Below are 20143 nucleotides of genomic sequence, written 5' to 3' on the forward strand. Positions count from 1 at the left end.
TTTACAAAATAGATTTCCATCAACTTGTCTCATTGCTGTGCCCCAATCACACCAGAACAATCACTCTACAGCTCTCTGTTCCAGTCTTCAGCACTTACGAGAACATACACGACAACAATTTGGTGTACACATAGATTCAACCCATACATATGCTATGGCATCTCTGACCACCTCAAACATAACATTTCTATCTCTAAGTATGGAATTATATTCAAACAGGTCTTCTTGATCAAAACTTAAGTAATGTAAATTGCAATAACAATCATCCCTGCTACTGTCCATATAAAGATATGGATATGCTTTTGCATAGGAGCACTTTTTTTTGCATGTCTTTCCCTCTTGTCCTCAGTGGCTCCATATCCTACATCTTTCCCCTTAGTCCTTCCAGTTAACAGCAGTCTCAGTGGCCTACCATAGCTCATCTTAGAGACACAAAGAAATTTAAAGAAAATGGGCTTAGGGAAGCACAGGAAGAAAAGGGAAAGGCAGTGCAGACCTATAATCCTCTGTGCTTTCCCTGATGTTTCACTCCGCAAACAAGAGATGATCTACTCACAGATACAGCAATACTACCATCACCAGATTAAAAATAAGTAGTTGCTTGCATGAAACTATGGTTACAGCAGCTGGTCTACTTAAAATCAAGAAGTAAACTTGAAATATGTCAGGTTTATGCCTGAATAGGATATAGTGGGGAAGAATGGCATTCCATTAAACTTTTATTTTTGATGGCAGTACAAGGATGAATATTCATTAGTTCTTCCATGACTGTCTTCTAGTTTGGTATTTGTAAGCCATGATAAATGAGTGATTACACAGGAATTAAATCTTACTCATCTGTTAATTAAACAGCCAGTTCTCTTCTTGTAGCACAGTACTTTTCCCCCATTACAAGTTTGTGTTTTTTTTTAAGATGAGGAATCATAATCATCTTCCTCTCTTACTATTTGTAATGTGATTATTTGCATTGCAATGCCTTTAAGCCAAATGCAGCATTTCTAAGTTGTTGTATTCATTTTTTCATTATAACTCAAAGTTATTCTAGAAATCAGCACAGCAAAATAAATATAGGGTGGTTTTGTTCCTACTGGAAAAAAAAAAAAAAAGAAACAACAACAACAAAAACAACAAGACATTCTGAATGGAGAAATCACCAAAAGGAGTCATTTTTAATATAGATTAATTTCTCTGTATTTGATTTTATCATCATGCAACTATAAAATGTTAAACACTCTTAAGATGAAGATAATGAGTTTTGGCTTATGCTATTTCAGAGAGTTTTTGCAAATTAACTTTTGAAACCCTATTTTTTTTTTCCACAGAGCTCTTTAACACAGTGGTGGTATCCTAACAGAAGAGGTAAACTTGTAATGTTAGAGCAGGTTATTGTCAGCAGTCAGTTGTACTATAGTTTCATTAAATGAAGAAGGAATTCCATTGTAATGTAAGAATGTGGATTACTCTAACACGTCATCTAATGATATAGGTGTAAACTTTTGGTTTATGAATTACTAAAATCATTAAGAAGCAGCTAAGTTTGAAATCATATTACACTTCCACACAATTCTTAAAGGCTTTTGTATGCAAAGAACTTGACTAGAATAGTTATTACAAAATAAGATAGCTATCTTTGACCTGCATTCTCTGTGCAGATGCTAATTATAGACTATTTTTATTATTCTAAAAAGGAGTCTGCATGGAAAGCTCTCCCAGAATAACTGTTAAATGGAATATTTTGAACAAACTGTTTCATGTTGGGCTCTCTGTGTTGTTTTAATGAAACTATTTTTACTGTTTTACTGCTTTTAACTTTAAAAGATTAAGCATATTGATAGCAGTCTTGTACTCTTCTAACAAAGTATTTACAGATTTTTTAAGAATACCATTTTCAGCAAATACAGAAAAAGTATATACATTAAGTGAACTATATGCATTGCAAGTGTGGTTTTTTTTCCAAAACATTCTGTAAATGCATTCAAAATACTCATATTTAATTGTTTGTATTTCCAGCAATTGTATAAAGCAAGCAGAGAAGCCATGATCCAGTTATTGCTGAAATAAAAGAGGGGAATGCAAAGAAACTGTGAAAACACTGTGAAACTGTACTAGAAAGACAGAGAAATGTTGAGGAGACAATCTTGTACACTAGATATTTCTTTTTCTTCCAAGAGAAACAAAATAGTGAAGAAAAAAAAAAAAGGAATTTTACTCTGACCTCATGCTTATATAAACCCAAAGCATTTAAGTGGATTTACTGTGGTATGAGTCATGCTAATGAAATCCAAATTAAATGCTATATGTAACTCCATGTATTTGGGCAATTATAACTGAATATTTACTGGGGTGGAAACACTACTGTAGCTAAACTTCATCCTGATGTCTAACAGGATACCTTCCCTCTTCATTCTCGTTATCAATTTGTTGCCATTATATTCACTTCAGTAGCTATCCTATAAGCTACCCCTTAATTCCACACTGCTCTTTCTTAATATTCCCCACCTCTATAACTTTTCCCCCATGCTCCTCCCATACAGTGGTGATACATACTTGATATATACATATATATGGTCTTTTATTTTTCAGAAATATTACTTGTATTCTATATACATTTTTGCAGGTGATAAATAAGCTAAGAAGATTTAAAGAGTATCATGGCATCCTACTTGTTTGGTCTCCATTAAAATAGCTGCTAGATGCTTTATAAATAATCTTTCCTCATTTTGCTCTAGTCTAAAAATATAGCCAGTGTTGCTACTCTGATTATCAAATACTTATAATACTTTTCCTGTTAGAGAACCATATTACATCCACAGTAATATATTTGGAGATGTCATTAGAAACGACTCGGATACACCACTAACTGTCACGATGAGGAATTTTCCCTGATTCATAAATTTAAAGGGCCATTGCAGCTCGTGTATGTTTAATGAATAATTTCCTAAACTAATACAAACTCCCAATAAAGAAGGCTTTGAAGGTGACCGCGTGGTTCATCTTCTGTTGGTTTAGGGATGCACCCTACAGTACACGGTATTTCGGCCAGCCCAGCTGCACATGTAGCAGGGCTCACTGTGACTCTGACAAGCACTACCTCACCACCACATTGTCAGCAGCATCCCCGTTGCAGTTTTGTTTCACAATTTCACCCTGTTAGGGCTGCTTCCATCCAGCTCCTCTCCATGCAAGGTGGGTTTCACTGGGGGAAGCGAATGCAGGCAGGGACCGGGAACCTCTCCTGCGACAAGTGTAAGCTTTTAGGAAGTTTGGCTTCGATTACGAAAAGCTTATCGTTTGTTCTGTGGCAAGAAACGTCCTTGAGCTCGTGAAGAGCTCACACCTTTGTGTGTGTTTGTATGCCTGTGTGCTGGAACCGGGGGTGGGAGCCAGGCGTCCTGGCACCGTCCCTGTCCCTGTGGGTCTCACAGCTCGGTGCCCTGTGGGTTCAAGGCTCGGTGCCCTGCCACCGAGCACCTCCCCACCCGCTCCCACCTGCTGCCCCCTCCGTCCCAGCGGACCCCCAAGCCGCCTCCGTTTTGTGGCCGAGGGGGACCGGCTCGGAGCCGCCCCTCCCGCGGGCTGCGCCCAGAGCCTAGCACCGCCTCGCCGGGGCGAGGGCAGAGCCCCCTCTCCGCTCTCCCCCGCCGGGCGCCGGCTGAGGGGAGGCGAGGCGAGGCGAGGCCGGTCCGTGCCGTGCCGTGCCGTGCCGTGCCGTGCCGCCCCCTCCGCCCCACGCCCCGCCGCAGCCGGCGTCGCCCCGCGGCGATCGTCCGCTGCCGCCCGGGGGTGTGGGGGGGAGCGGCCGCTGCCGGGAAGATGGCGAGCCGCAGCCTCCGCCTGCTGCTCCTCGGCTACTTGGGGGTCCTCTGCTGTAAGTCGCCGCGCCCCTTCCCCTGGGAGCACGTACGCGCTCTGTCCGTCCGTCCGTCGGTCCGCCCGCCTGCCCGCGCTGTTGTCCCTTGGGGCTCGTCGCCCCGGCGGCACGGTCACCCCCGGGCGTGCGAGGTGGCAGCGGGAGGGAGGGGGGTAGCGGCCCCGGCCCCGGTCCCGGCCCGGTGCTGGCGGGCAGCAGGGGGCGTCCAGGGCAGGGCGAGGGGGACGCCAAAGCCGCCGCCAGGAGCCCCCGCATCTCTGCTGGGCTGCTAGGACTGGGGCTGTGCTCCCCTTCCGGCCCCTGAGGGACGGGGGGCGCGGTGTCTGTTGCCGGCACGGGCTGGTGCAGCTCCAGAGCAGGCTTGGGTTTGCAGTGTTTCTGTGGTGCTGTTGTCTAACTCGTTAAAAACAGCGAGAGGAAGCGTTAAAATAACTTGGCAAAAGCTGCCCCGCTCAGAAAGCACGTGGAAGTGAGTGAAAAATAGCTGCACTGAGGTGGTGAATCGATACACGGCGTTACCAGTGGCAGTCCTGCCTGTGATGAGACTGTCGCTTTCAAGTCACATTTCACTGTACTCCTCTTGTATTCTTGTGTCCCGCTGTTGCAATAGCGAAAGAGGCTGTACGTGGAAATAATGTTTTGAAAAGAACTGTGTGGCACGGTCTTGGTAAGACCTGAGCCCCGAATGGTGCTCGGTCTGTTGTGGATGTGGGACCGTGCTGATGCTGGGCATTTTTGTATTTAACTCCGCACCTAGCAGAAATCTGTGTGTGTGGAAAATCCTTTGCAGAGGAGGAACGAGTCCTAAGAGGACAGACTTCTAAATGGCATATACACTGCTAGAGTTTCGGTTTGGTGGCAATTTTTCTTTTCCTTTCTCTTCACTTATACAAGACCTTATGGAAAACTTGGTTTATTTAGATGGGCAGCTGGTGTAGACTTTCTCTTTCATATAATGAATTTGTGTTTTTTTTTTGATCTTTTCCTCATTTCATGGATATATGTGACTGAATAAGGCTGCTATGGTTTTTTTTTTGGTGACTGGTTTCAGCGTGTTCAGGCTGCTCAGCTGTTGGATTGATTGTGTCCATTGATGGTGTTGGCTTTGACCAGCGTGGAAATGTTACAGGGTGATTTGGAAGCAGTACAGTGGATCTGGCGCCTAAATTGTTGGCAGGCTCACGTTTTTTTTTTACTCTTCTCGCTATTCCCAAGAAAATGCCAGATGGGGAGAACTGAGTTTACCAGCAAGGTGCTGATAAGAAGTTGCTACGTGAAGAAAGCAACTGTAGGTGGGTGTGCAAATGCTGATCGTTTGTGTGAGTTGGAGGAAATCCAGGCAGAAAAGGCAGTCGGGAGTCTGCTGCTCCTCCTGCGGCTGCAGTATGTTCACATGAACAATAAGACTGAGTAATACCAGCATCCCAGTCAGACATATGCATTGAGTAGTTTCTCATGCAGGACTGGGGTTCTGCCCATTCCCCACTAAGGAGGAAAAGAAAGAAGTGGGTTGATACCTGAAGCGTGTGAGCATTATATTGTGGAGCAAGTGTAGAGAGCTTGCTTGGTAGTTTAGCTGTAGAAATTAAGAGCCGTGTAAGTTGATCATAGGAAATCAGCGTAGCCAAGAACAGTGCTGAGGTAGATCAGGTCCTTATAGAGAGAACCTACTAAGAAATACCATTGACCTGTAGAAGTAGTGGTTTGTCTTGAGTTAAAGCTTATCTTTGACCTTTAATTTAGGGGAAAGTTAGTGAGTTTGAGATCATCAGTCATAGTCTCAGTCTGCGTGAGATCAATAAACTCGTGTTATCTGTGAAAGTTTTAAAAGGTGCAACAGGGTAAGACTTGTGAGTTCTGTTGATGAGAGAGTTAGAAAATCTACAGAAATGATTGCTATTAATAGTCATGGCTACTGTTGAGGAGGTGGTATGTACTGATAAACTAGCCCTTTTGTGAAGCTTCTAGGCCTGACTTTTTCCTGCATTACTTTAAGTGAGAAATTAAATTTAAGCTGGTGATGCTGAAAACAAATTCAGTACAATGTGTCTGTGCGAGGACAATGCAGAGGCGATAAATAGTCTTACATAAACATCTGATGGAGCTCACGGGATAGTTTGATTCAGCAATAAATAAAAAAAAATAAAAAATAAAACCTCACCTTATTTTGGCTTTAAAACAAACATTCCTTAGCACTCAGGAATCTTTCAGCCAAATACAGAGGTTCTAGGTCAAAAAAGTCACGTCTCCACCCTCAGTCTCCTCCAAGAACTTACAAAGCATGACTGTATCAGTTGTAGGAAATGACAGTGGGGCTAGAAGTCTTTAAAGTATGCTTTCCATATTACACATGATAATATTCTCTCAATGTTGAGAATATTATCAGCCCCCAGTCTTCTACTGAACCCTCTGTGTTTGCTGGATTAACTTCTGTAGGGAGTTATGATTTCTAAATTAGAGTCCATATTTGGGTGAGATGGGATTTCTTAAATTTGCAAAGCTGCATACTTCTCTAAGATCTCTACAAAATAAGGCTATGAACCATGTTGCCTTTTTTTTTTTTTTTATTATTTGGAGAGGGAGCAGGGGTAACCCCAGAAGAGATATTCAAGGATAGTTCCTTCTCTTTCTCTTTTAGTTAAGAAGTGACATTTCTTTGCTATAGATGGCTAGTGCTCTACAAACCTGCACAGACTCTTAGGCACCATAACATAGGGGGTCAGATGGCTTTAAATACCAAGAAGCAAAAGAAAATTAACTGTAGAAGGTGGCATTTGTTTCAAATGTTCAGCCTTTTTTTTTTTCTCCACTTACAACTGTGGTGACACTGCACAAGATACTAGAATGCTTCCAAAAAAGATAAAAATTGAGGACTTGGTTGGAAGACCTTCACTGCCTTTGGAAAGGAGACAGGTTCCTCCCTCTGTTACTGTCTTCACAATTCCAGCTTCTTGGTTAGATCTTCAGGGCTCAGAGGAAAGTTTGTCTGTGACCTTATTAGAAAGTCTTTCAGAAATCATGGCTTTCATTGCATTTGAACAAGCCAGACTATCTCCCTTAAAATCTAGGCACTCTGCTTGGGAAGGGATCTCTGTTTCAGACAGGACTCACCCAGAAGCAGTGATGTTCTGCGGTAAGGGTTTTTGTCTCCCTCTTCTCGGCCAGCAGAGAGAGCTGGGTCCTGGCTCACCCTGCAGTATCCTTAGTTCAGGTTACTGGCCCCACAGGCTGCTACTGGATGTGCAAAAGAAAAAATGAGGACGAATGCCTTCCTTCATTGCATATGGGAAGCAGGAAATGCACCTGTCAAGTCAAGACAGTCACAATTCCCCTTATTTTCTTCTGTTTAAGGTGACTGTATGCAGGTGGTGGACTTGCTTTTGCTGTTGCTTGGCCTTCGTGGTCCTGTTCTCTCGGCTTTAATGCTGCAACAATTCTTTGTTCGTGTCATAGGACATGTATTTCTGGTAATTGTGATTACCACAGGGCATCTGGCATCCATGATGAGAGTTAAAATTACCACTGTTATTAGCAAATCTAATTGAGCCTGGATGAGGTCTTCTTGTTGACTATTTAACTGAATTACACCAAGTATTATTACTATTTTTTTTAATATATTTCCTCTATGATATCTGAATTCCCTACTATAGAGTATTTTGGCAGCAGCGTGCTGGCTGCCAGGTTCTGCTGCAGGAATTGGCAGATGACATAGCAAATGAATAAGAACTCACAAGTACTTGAACTTTGACTTCATCTTTTCTCTTTAGTTAACTGACTTAAAACTTGTGGGCTCATCTTTCATGACTTAGAGCTACCAAGCTTGTCTGAGGCCACTGCCTAACCCTAAATGTTATTGGGGAGACACGTGTACAGACCTGTTTTTAAAGAAATACACTGAAATTGTTAGAGCTTTTTTACATATGGCTTCCTCAAAGGGTACCCCAAGTTCTCTTGTTTCTTTCCAAGTGCTGGTGGTCGCAAAAGAGACAACTCTTTTTACATACGGGAGAATCTTCTTGTACAACTAATGCTAAAGAAAACTCAGCTCTCATACCATTTCACATGAGTGTATAATAGTGATGCTTATTCACCGAAGACAGACATTGACATAGTGACATCCATGTAAATCATCTGCAGTAGCAGTAAGCAAGCTTCCCTTGTTAGATGGGGAAGTGTAGGTTTAGGCTGTCAGTGCATTTGGAGGGGCAGAAACAACTATTAGTTTAGTTCTGAAATCAGGATCTAAAAGTTTGTTACAGTCTACTTAGATTCCACCATAACTCTAAAATGTCATCTTTCCCTCAGAGCATTTCTGAAGACAGTCTATTCGTAATCAGTTCCTCACAAGAGGCAATCCCATTTACTTCTCTCAGAGTAAGTAAAATGTGGTGTCATGCTTTCTCGTAACAATGCTAGAGGTCAGTCCAGTGTGAAAACTTAGGTAAAGGAAGATTAGTAACATGTATCCACATAGCAATATAAATATTTTATTCATCAAAACAATTAAAGCGTGAGATAGACATTCATATTTGTCATTGCAGGCTATTTGCGAGGGCTATATGGAATGGCTAAATTAAGGTTCCCTTGAGGTTATGGAACAATATAAAACAAGGACACTTGCTTAAAATAGATAGTCTATCACATATATCCACAGGGACCCTAAATTATTGCTGCTTTTTTGTTTGGTTGGTTGAGATTTCTTCCTCCACCATGATAACATCACACCACCATTGGATATTTGGGAAGATAGATGGGTTAAGTTCTTACTTTTCCCATTTAGTGGCTAATATCCAGTGGTGTGAATGCTTTAATGGAAACTGAGGGAAATGTTATGTGGAAACTGAAAGGCAGTTATTTTACTGGTAATTCTCTTACTGTTAGCTCACCTCTTCCTCTCAAGGAAAACTAATTTTGTAAGACTATTTTTCTTACAGTTTTACTTTATGACATGTCCTTTTCCATCCTGATTAATTCTCTAAGAACTATCAGTTTTAACAAAACGCTTCATCAGAAAAGCCCGCCACATCTTTCTTGAAGTGTCGGACATTACTGTGTTGTAATACTACCACAGGAAGCTTAAAGCAAATATTATGGTGTCTTGTAATCAAGACAAATGATACGTTTCCTTCATCTAAATAGTAGTCTTTGGGAAATGAGTATCCCAAAGAATGGGATAGAAAATGAAAGTGGAGCAGCATTTGGATGATCGGCAGCACTTGTGCTCTCCTGTATTTCCAAAGTCACTTCTTCTGGAAAGCTCTAATGACTTATGTCACCTTTACGCTCACAGCATACTGTGGAGCACTTGAGTGCTTAGATATGATTTTTTAAAACAGGCAGAAGGTAAGCTTGGCAGCTGAACATCTGGTCCCATTCACTTGTCACTTCCTAACATACACTGGAAGGTGAAGGAGCTTTTGGAGAGGCAAGAAGGGAAAAATAGCCACTTCTGAACAACAGCAAGCAACACAACAGCAGTAGTTGTTGAACCACTGATGAGTGTAGCCCCCCTTGGTTAACAGGAATTTAAGGAGGCATCCAGTTTCTCTCAAAGGTTATTCGCAGGGGAAAACACGCTGGGAAAATATGGTAATAAGCTGTTTTTGAATGATTACTTTCTGTGAGTTCTCAACTCAGCAGTTTTCAGTAAGAATCTCCAACTTGCATTGTAATAGCAATAACTTGATCCTGACTGTTTAAAAAAGTAAGAAATGGTCAGACTTGAGTTAGAAAGAACAGTTCCTACAGGTATGAAGTTTCAAAAGATAGATATTTACTTAGCATTTGTTAGGATTAACTTTGTAAGGGTTTAACATACACTCAAGTCAGTCCAAACCACTGGATCAGGCTTAAGGTGAAACAAAATGTGGTCCGGATGGCAAGCGATGGATTATAGGGTTGTTTTGGCACCAGATAATGTTAACAATAGCAGCTATATTTGCTGTTTGCAAACTGCTAACGTAGTACTGGAGGTAGTGATGGAACATGCATTCTTGAGATGCGAGTCTTGCTCAAATTAATATATAATTTAAAAACCAAAATGTTTATATAAGGCATACCTGAGTGCCCAGTATGAATTGGGAGAAATTCTTGGGGGCAGTATGGTAAGGGCTAGTGTATGCTGACTGGAGTTGGGTTGGAGTTGGAGAGATGTTCATGCTTGGAATACTTGTAAACATATGAGGGAATGATGCACAGAAGACCAGAGCTTGAATAATACTATGTGAGTTAGACAGCAACTTACCACTTGAGTGTATGGACAGTACCTGTCACTGGTTCATAACTGAAGCTTTCTAGTAGCTGTAGTGGCAAAAATAAGCCAAAACGCATCATCTGGAATGATATCTTTAGTGTGTGTAGGTGTGTTCAGGCTCATGTTATGGCTATCTTTTGTGGTCAAGTACCCTGTTTCTATAAAATGTCGTAAAGAAGCAAACAGTTGGGTTTTGGCATTTGAGTATTGGGGCATCTAGACTGATTTTTCTGACCCTTCTCCCAGTCTTGAAGCTGGTAAACCACAAAGATGAGATTTTTTTTCTTAAATTTGTGGCTTCTTGTTTGTGGCTCTTGTTTCATGTTCCCTTACTCCAGACTGACTGGGGTTTTGGGTAGCGTGACAAGGCACTAACACAACTTTGGTATTGTTGAAACTGTTGGTGGTAAACACTTCTGAAAATGTGATTCAAGCGGGCTGTCCTGTGTATTTAATAACCATGGGCTGTATGTCTGTATTTGGGAAGGCTGCTTGCCCAGGTAGTGATGGAGGAGCCTTTCTGACAGCACTCAGTGCCTGAGGACGAGGCGCACAGGCCCCGCCATGCCAAGGCCTGCGTGTGTCCGGGGCACCGGGGGCCTTGAGCATGGCGCTACAGGGCTTTGCCAAGCCCCGCTCGCTGGTCTCACCAGGTTGAGCCTGCCTGCAAACCTGAGATACTGACTTTGAAAGGTAGATCGGGGAGTAAGTCAGGCCCTGTCGAGAGTAAAGCACCCAGCTGACCCATGGTATGTGAAAGGTGTGCAAGTTAATTAAATTAAAGTCCTGAAAGTTAATTACAGACAGTAATGCGTGCTTTCTCTGATACGTGTAACAATGACTAAAGACTTCAAATACTGCTCAATTAAACAAATTTTATGAGGATGTCTTGCCAATTAAGATGTTATACCCTCTTCTAAATCTTGAGTTACAAATTTTTGCAACCTCAAGCAGATAAACATGTGTATTTCATTGCTTGAGATGTAGAAGATTATAACTGGTCAGGGACTTATAGTACACATAAACAACTCTGGCTCATTCGGATGTTTGAAACACCTAACTCTGTAGGAGTTGTTAGATAGAGGAGGATTATCTCAAAAACACAAGTTGTAGAATACTAAAGCAAGACAAGGGGGGAGAGGGGGGAATCTCCCTCCCCCAGTGTCCACATAAAGTCCAATTAAAAGTTTATTAATAGCAATGCTTAGACATTGGAAGAGTTTCTGCAGAAAAGGTCTGTATTCTATGAGTATACTTAACAACTTTCCATTTAAATGCCAGTAAATATTTGTATGTGAATGAATGAAATGTATTTTATTTTCAGTCAGTATTTGAGTTTTCTTTGTGTCTTGCAGTGAATGCCCCTGCTGCTTTCTGCTGACCAACATAATGGTCCTCCCAGGTGTAATGTGATTTACTGATGCACAAAAATGTTGTAATCATTTGAGATGGTCCTGAAAGGAAATCGATATTGAAGGAAACCAATATTTCAATATTGAATACAGCAGTTGAAAATGTTAAAAGGGCAGGAGGAGGGGGAGATTGGGACAGCCAGGTAATAGTAAGAGCCCATAAGGTTTTTAAGATACTGCATTTGTAGTATTGGAGTGACTAGTAAAGCAAACAAATTCAGGGACTCCAGATTTATTGGTAACATCAAAGTTGGTGCCCAGGAGAGGAGGTAGAGAGCAGTATGCAGATGCAGATGCATAGCGGAAGTATGCTTAGACATCACAAAGCAATGTGTGTAAGGTTTTGCTTCTTGCAGTACAGTCTGAGACCTTCACATAATTCCATTTTAAGTCAATTTCTTTTTCTTTCCCTTTTCTATATAAGACCTACATCCTGGACATCACTTGATTCCTCGATTCAAACAGTACTAATTAAAACATTTCAGGAAACTTCTGTATCAAGTATGGAAAGTAAATGTAGTTCTCTCTGTGTTGGGTTCAAGCGTTGTTGAAATGACGGGTACTTCCAGAAGATAACGTACTTACAGCACTTGTCTTTGGAGCCTTTCAGTAAATACTTTTCCAGGACATAAGAGGCATCAGGGGAAGCTGATTGTCGACAGGGAATCAGCAGCATATATTGAGACACAACTAAAAATTGTTTTCAGCTCTGCATTTCCCCTGTTGCCGAATACTTTATATGTTTCAGTTGTGTTCCAGTTGCATCTTTAGCCAAGTCCTCAACTCTCAACAGCACACACAGTTGCTGTTTGCTTTCCAGCTGTGTTCAAATTTTTAGTCTCCTTTTTGGAGGAGGAGGAGGAAGGGAAGGAAATACACTGCTACAAAGGTTTTGTCCAGGTTTTGCAATATGCATTAGTTTTCTAACATAAATAGCTGTTGGGAGAACACACTGACTTTTGTGAGAGAATAATGAAGTGATGTCTGTTTATAAGCTTTTAAACAAAGTTTCTGCAGTTTTTAAAGCTATGTAAATAGAGAAAGAGGAGTTAGTATGGCCAGTTCTTACATATACAGCTGAGAGACTTGCAGGTGCAGAATATTCTTGTCGGGTTAAAGCAAACTTAATGTCTTCTAGGGAACAACAAAGCAGTGCAGAAGGATTTTTCTTATCTTTTTAAGCTAGTCTTCAGTCCCACAAAAAAAGTCCCAGAAAGCTTGTATTCTCTTAGGAAAATATAAAAGTTTAAGGCAGATAATTTTTTTTTAGTGGAAAAACAGTTGAATCTAGTAACTATGTAACAATATACTAAAACCAAAAGATTGTTTTACACTACTTTGTAAAACTGGGAATGAGGTAGTATTTATGATTAGCCTAGTATTTGACAAACTCAGAACAAAACAGTTTTTAATTTCATCTAGTTATTGGGGGGGGGGGGCGGGCAAAGTTGAATTTTGGATCCTATTGGCACCTTTAACAATTGATTCTATGTTAATGTATGATTTATTTTATTTTATTTTGCTCACAAAACAAAAGATCAACTTGGAGGCAGAGTGGGATTCTGAAGCAATGCTCTATCTTTGGCTTCCAGCAGAGATCAGTTGTTGTGAGCGTTTATGGAAATACTGGGAGAGGGTAGGGAGGAATCTGCCCTTCTTTTGAAGCTGAATTATCTTCATGTTTCATGGAATACAAAGATAGTGAGATAATACCAATATAATATCAATAATATCAGTAGAACTAACAGTTTAGCTTGTGACCAATATGTATGTATATAGAAGTTGTACATATATAAAACCCTTTCAGTTTTGGGATGGGGTAAAGAGTCTGAAAATCAGAAGAAAATACAGCATGATTTTGCTGTTAAGGTTCCAATCCTGTGGCTAGATGCTGCATTTGAATCCCTATAAATGTATGGAGTGCTGTCCATATGGCTAAAGACTTATAAGCAGAAATGTAATATGAAATCTGATTATTTTAAATTGCTAATTGCAGTGACTGAAAAGTAGATAGTCCATGACCTTTAGCTGCCTCTGCTTTGGGATGGGAAGCATGCAGGGTGGACAGAGAGTTTCCAAAAATCTCATACAGCCGAATATGTGAAGGGGCTTGGGTATGTAATCAGACTGTTTAAGTGGAAGGTATATGTAGACTTGGCTATAAGGATTCACATAGCTGTAAGCTCTGAAATGGATGCTCTTTTTTCTGTGAAAGAGTAATCCATTTTGTCTTGTAAGGAACCTGGTCCTTAGCTGCCTTAAAACATAACTTGGCACTCACAGCATAGCAACACAAAGCATAAAAGCTTATAGGCTTATTTTAACAGAGGTGCTTTGAGCGGAACTTAGGTGGTGATGAGTTCCCTTTCTAGGAGAGAAGTGCAGGTAGCTATCTATTATTCAACAAACCATCTTGTTCCCTTTCTTGGCTTCCTGACCATTCAGGGCTCTCTCTGCTGATGCTAGTTCTGTACCGTGCGGGCTTGATGCAAGATGTGCAGCCTTGCAACAACAGTGGAAATAAATAGGTAAATGTGCTAGATCCTCATCTTACTAAAATATTGTTCTGTGACTTTAGATCTGAAATCTGAAGACTTCATTTTGTGTTTGGATTCCATGTGATTGCAGTGCTCGTGCTGATGTGCGCCTGCCTGTATAATCTTTATGCCAGCATAGTCCTTGGACTGTTACTCAGATACCTTTCTCAAAAAGAGAGGTCCTTGAACTGAAATCAGTTAGCCGGACTTGAGTACTCCAGAGTGGTATTATTTAGTCTTATTTCTACTGGAAAGTTAAGTTTAGGAAAAAATAGTGTCACGTGAGTTTATAAAGTATCAATATCTCAGGAGGAGTTGGTTATAAAGATAATACAGGGCAGAAGTAGGCAAAGCAAATGGCAAAACAATTTAGGGCAGCTTATGTGCCTATCTGGAAGTAATGATTTCATGAAACGTGTCGATCTATTGACTCTAGCAGGCATTTTAGAAATGTAATACAGGGTTTTGATAGTATATACCTTATGTGAACTATAGAGCATTCCAGATACAGCTGTTGTAACCACCAGATTTTTAAGCACTTGTTGCACTTGAGAAGATGGGCCAGGGGGCTGAATCATTAATCAGATACTTTCTATTCTAAAAATATCTAATGGCATAAATAATACGGAATTCGTATTTCTATGGATTCCTGGTATTATCTTTGTCTTTGAATTACGACAAGATTGTCTATTTGATTCTGACAAGATTATTTGTCTTCTATACAATTATTCTGTGCCCTGGATTTATTTATTTATTTTATGTTACAGAATTCCTGACATCTTTTTTCATTCCACTTTTGTGAAAGTGAAACAGCTGGTACTTTCTTAGTTTAAGTATTGGCTGAAAAGATAATCAAAACATATTACGTGAAGCTTCGAACTACTGAATTGTGAATGATAGCTTGTTTCCTAAGCTTGCCCTTCTTCTGACGAAAGCAGCAGAATTGTTTGTTAACTAACCTTACCCAAATATTCTCAAGGATGTGCCTCCTGACACATCTCTTCTGTTGAAAAGCTGGGATGATTACTGAGTTAACATTTATGCTTGGTTTAAAAATAAATAAAGCACAGAGTGACTGTGTTTATTCCTGTTTCCTGTGTAACTTTTCAGTGTTCTTCTAGTGTTTTCTAATCTGAATATCCATGTGTTGTTTTGCTTGTATAGCTTTTAATGTGATGAAGACTTTAAGGTGGTTTTTTGTTTGTTTTTTACCCTCTTCATCCCCTTTAAGGAAAATTTGGCACCTATTATACTGTGACCTATTGTTCCTAGCTCTGGCTTCCGGAGGATTTCTTCTAATCACCCTTCTCCTTTCAGTGTGCAAAACATCTTCTGTTTGTTCTAGCTCCTCTTGATACATAACAGCCTTAATTGAGTCAAAGGAGTGGCTTCAGCCCTGTTCAGATAAATATGCCAGAAGGTGCTCCTATAAAATCAGATATTGAAGAACTGATCTGTCTATTAAAGGCCTGCAGAATTAAGGCTAAAGATGTGTATTTGTACTGTAAACTACAATGTTGGTTGAAAGTAATAGCCATCAAACATGACCGTTAGCTGCTTCTGGCAGGAAGAGACAATTGAGCAAACTTGGCAGCGTAAGGGATCATGTGTGAATGAAAATGGGATGAGCTAATTTGGCAAACTGTGCAGATAATTAGGAAGGGTTCACCAGATTCTTCTGGCCAAGAGAGAAGAGGCCGTTGTGCTTGCAGCTCATATTAGCAGAGTCTGGTTTGTAGTTTGGAGGGGAAAAAAAAAAAAAGAATACATAGCTCTGTGCTGCTGATCAAGGCACAATGCAGTCCTAAAACTCATGGTTCAAATGAAATTCAGTCAAGTGGCATCCCACATCCACCTATTGGAAATGTCTGAATCCCAAATTCACAAAGCATTACACAGCTTCTCACAGAGTATATCCATTTAAAGAGTATCCTACTGTTTTTGGTGAGACTTTGAATTGTTTTTTTGTTGGTTTTTTTTTAATGGGCACACTAGCTAGAATGAAGTCATGGTACATCCCAGTCAGCAAAAATTGAATGGAAGGAAGCCTGTGCAAAGCCCTCTTTAAAAACTCACCCCAAGGAGCTGTTCTTGCATCTATTCCGTATTAGCATAGAAGTATATCCTGGGTGAATGCTTCCTTCAGAGACAAACTTTTTTTTAAGCTACCAGATTTCAGATGGATCATCTCTTTCAGTGTGGGACACGTGACAATGCTGACTTGGTTTTGATTATTACACTTTTCTGAAAATGAGACATTTGGGTGTAGTTGGTCTAATGAGCTATCCCACCTGCTACTTGGGACCTCCGCAGTGCACAGTTCTGGCTCATTATGTGCTCCTTTACCATTAAAAGCCAGAACTTAATATGTACGCATCCCCTGCAGTGCAGTTTGTAGAAATGCTTAGGTTAATCAAAAAGGGGTTGAGAAGACCTACTGGGAAAAACTGTTATAAACTTGAGAAAGGACTGAAGTTGCACAGGAAATTTGGTTCCAGCGTATATGGATGAGACCACCTATGGAAAGAGACATTCCTGCACTGGAACAATGTGGAGTCTACTTCCATGCTTGGAAATCCCAGAGGCCTGATGGTTTTCCTTGAATCTGGAAATAGGATCCTACCCTCAGGGAGTTAAATGACTCCTCTGGCTCTGAGCAAGCAGGAACTCCAGTTTTACATGGTGTATACTGGAACCATAACTAATGCTGGCTGTCACAGTTGGAAAGCAAATTAAATTTGTTTTCAGGCTTTTTTAGGTTTGTGTGTATTTGCAGGTATATAAATGCTCAACTTCTTGAAAGTGTTTATCCTTTTGAAATTGCCCAGCAGTTCCAGCAAAAGTCACTTGAGCCTGGTGCAGACCCTTGAAATCTATCATGAAATTTGACTCGAAATGTTGCCTGAAGGGTTGTGGGTTGTTTGTGTTGGTTTTCTGTTGTGTTTTTTTTTGTTGTAACTGTTGTGGTTTGTTTTTGGCGGGGGTTGTTTGTTTTCTCCACTTACTCGTCTCTCGTGTGTTTCAGGGCTGATTTTACGGTTGATGTAAATCAGCCTGGTACTATTGACTTCAGAGGATCAGTTTGCACCGGGGACCCAGCTTTGTTTCGTATACTCGGTCATCATGCTGTGACAACTTCTTGAGGTGTTTGCACAGGCCGGTGTTCAGCTGAAGCGTTGCACCCAGCAGTGCAGCTGGAGACCTGTTTCTTCAACTCCGCTGCTCTGTGTTACCTGAGGTGTGTGCGACAGGAGTGGCAAAGAGACATCTCCTCGCGTAGCCCCTTCTAATGGTCTTTTTTAACCCAATGGCACCAGACACAAGTCTTCAGCATCCGGATCCACCTCAAAGCAAGCATTGGGAGCCAGCCGGGGCCCTGCCTGCGGCCTGCCTGTGCGCCCTGCCCGGTTGCTGTGGAAACCGCTGTGGAGCAGCACCAGCAAGCAAGAAACCAGCCCTGTTGTGGGGCCTGGCTGGGACAAAACCCCATACCCCGGTGTCACAGGCTCCATGGAGACAGGGGGAGCAGCGGGTTTGAGTCTTGTGAAAGTGAGAGCTATGAATGCTTGGTTAATAACACAGGCTTTCTGGATGGTCTGTCTGCTGGGATACAGTCTGCGCTGCGTTGAACCTGCGCAAGCTGCGAATTCGAACACAAGGAGAAGAGGAGGCAAAAAAAAAAAGAAAAAAGAAAAAACTTTGAGTAGAATGGAATTTTTACATTCTGATTATAAATAAAAACACGCTCTTTTTTTTTTTTTTAATTTCCCACACCATGTCACACAGTAATTTGTGTTGGGTCTGCTGAAAGCACTTACGAGGCTGTTTAGTTTCTCTGGAATTCATTTACTTTGGTGTTCAGTTTCTTTGGAAAGGCTGGCCTAAATAATCTCCTTTTTTGTCCCATGCCACTTGTTTGTTATTCCTTGCTTTTTCCTCTACAAGCACTTCCAGTTCAGTCTTGCCAGGGCCGACTGTCCTTGGGGCTGTGCTCCAAAATGATCATTAACGTGATCTTAAAATCTTGGGACTACTGCCGGTAAATTCAGATAAGTCACTCTGAAAACTACAGTCTCTTTTTATTCTTGACCTTCTAGATAAGTAAAAGTAAAGGCATCATCAGCTGGTGTGCTAGCCTTTCATATTGTACTGAGCAGTTCACACGAAGCTGAGCATTAAATCATCCCTCGGCTGGCATCATGAATGAAAACTTCTTTGCTAGTCTGCTCTATAATTGAGGCATTATAACAAAAGAGCTCTTCCCCCTCCTGTGGGACTGAGAGCTCCTGAGATCATCCAATACCAGCTTTCAATGCAGGTAGAAATCCCACTCCAAGGCACTTTCTGACAACGCTGTTACTGCCCTGTGTGATAACTCGCAGCCGGATGAACGCAAGGTTCTCTGTTCTGCTTCTCATGTGATTTCCATCACAAAGGCAGAGTTTTACTGACACTGATGAAACAAATGACTTTCTCTAACAGATGAGTGCGAAGAATTGTTTTCGTTTTTATTTTTATGCTATATTAAATAAAACAGCAAATTTCTGTATTAAGTTCTATACCTCTGGATGTACAATAAGTAGTAAATCCAAGAAAAACTAGAAGTTGAGCAGCTTGGCCATTTAAACGCTTTGTCACTTTAACCTAAGTTGTCTTCTGAAACAACCTACTACTCTGAAATGTTTTGAGAAACCAGCCTAAAGTACGCTTTGCTTTGTTATGACACAGGTTTTGCAGGCAAGGCACCTTAAAACTTGACTGCTTTGTCTCACTTGGGTATCTGTAGACATTTTTTTCTTCTGAATCTGACTGCTGTTAATTTGAGAGCTTTTAATGAAAAAGAGTGAAGAGAGTGTCTGATGATTTACCCAGTAAGACACGTAATGTGTCTGCGTGTTAGATTGCTAACTACCCTACCATCTGGATGCTGGCCTTGTTATCAGCTTCAAATGTATGGCTTTGCTCATGGGAGCAGACAGAGGGGAGGATTACTCCGTTACTCAGTGCATGGCTCTGAGCCTGGTCTGGAAGGGGGAAAAAATGCCTTAGGGTTTGGGGAAATTTTTTGTTGTTGTTTTGCAGGGATTGGGGGAAAGGTCAGTTTTTGTGTGTCATATACTACTCAGCTATAGAGTTGGAATTTTAGTTTTCTAATAGTTGCTCTTCCAAAAGAGAAGCCAAACCAAATAACTGGATTTAGCAGTTTTTTTGGTTTTAGTTCCCAACTCTCTTCCCATGCTCTGAGAAACTAGTCCATTTCTCCATGAATAAGAAATTCATCAGGAATTAGAAGAGGGCTTGTAGAAAAGGGGGAGGTGTGGGAAGAAGGGAAGGCTATCAGGTATTTATGTGCACAAATCAAAGTATCTTACAAGGCTTTTCATAAGATTATTGATCTAGTTATGGAAAAGGCACTTTCTATGGCATAAAAGTTAGGCTGTTACTCTGCCTATGAATTTCTTTCCCTATCCCCTTATTCTCTGTCCCTTCTGAATAACTAAAAGCTTGCTGCTTCTGTACCTCTGTCATCCCAAGAGTCAAGGCCAAAATACTGCATTTCTAGTACTGTTTAAGGAGTGAAAATAACTAGTCATATGTTTTTCCTTCAGCTCAAAACACTAGCAGAGCACAGATGCAACTAGAACAACTTCTTTGTAGTGCCAGGAAACCAGCACTGCATCATACTGAGGAGCAGTTTTCCTTATAATTGTAGAGTCTTAGAAACTTTACTAAATTAAAAGCAGTTTCTTCAAGCTAGTAGAAAAACTTCTCATTTGCCACTGACGCGTGGATAACACATGTACATGAAGTAGGATCTCTAGTTTGTATTTTTTCATGGTTAAAAACATCATCAAGGGCTATGTCCTAATTAGCCAATAAGAGTGTTTAAAATCTTGCCACGTATTTCATAGTGTGTTAAGATACTCTCAGGAACTGCGTGTATTACCACCAGCTCCAGTGCCTGAATGACTAAAACTTGCCATGGTTAAGTCCAGCAGTTTCCAAAACACTACAACAGTGCTGCTGACAGCTACCGCATAAGCACAGGGGTGGCTGAGAAACCCCTTAA

At 41.0% G+C, this 20143-nt stretch overlaps 1 protein-coding gene across 3 annotated transcripts in view; it reads left to right on the top strand.

The window, feature by feature from the left end:
* The first annotated feature begins 3572 nt into the window (after positions 1-3572).
* Positions 3573-20143, top strand: part of JAM2 (junctional adhesion molecule 2) — a 35721-nt gene continuing 19150 nt past the window's right edge. The window contains exon 1 of one of the 3 annotated variants that reach the window (XM_080573200.1): positions 3573-3868. In XM_080573200.1, coding sequence (XP_080429326.1) covers positions 3814-3868 — 55 coding nt within the window. In that variant the 5' untranslated portion in view covers positions 3573-3813. The remainder of the gene's footprint in view (positions 3869-20143) is intronic. The other 2 variants (XM_080573199.1, XM_080573201.1) reach the window with 2 other exon arrangements.

The sequence above is a fragment of the Anser brachyrhynchus genome (genome assembly GCF_964034855.1).
Source record: "Anser brachyrhynchus genome assembly, chromosome: 1".
Taxonomy (NCBI): Eukaryota; Metazoa; Chordata; class Aves; order Anseriformes; family Anatidae; genus Anser; species Anser brachyrhynchus.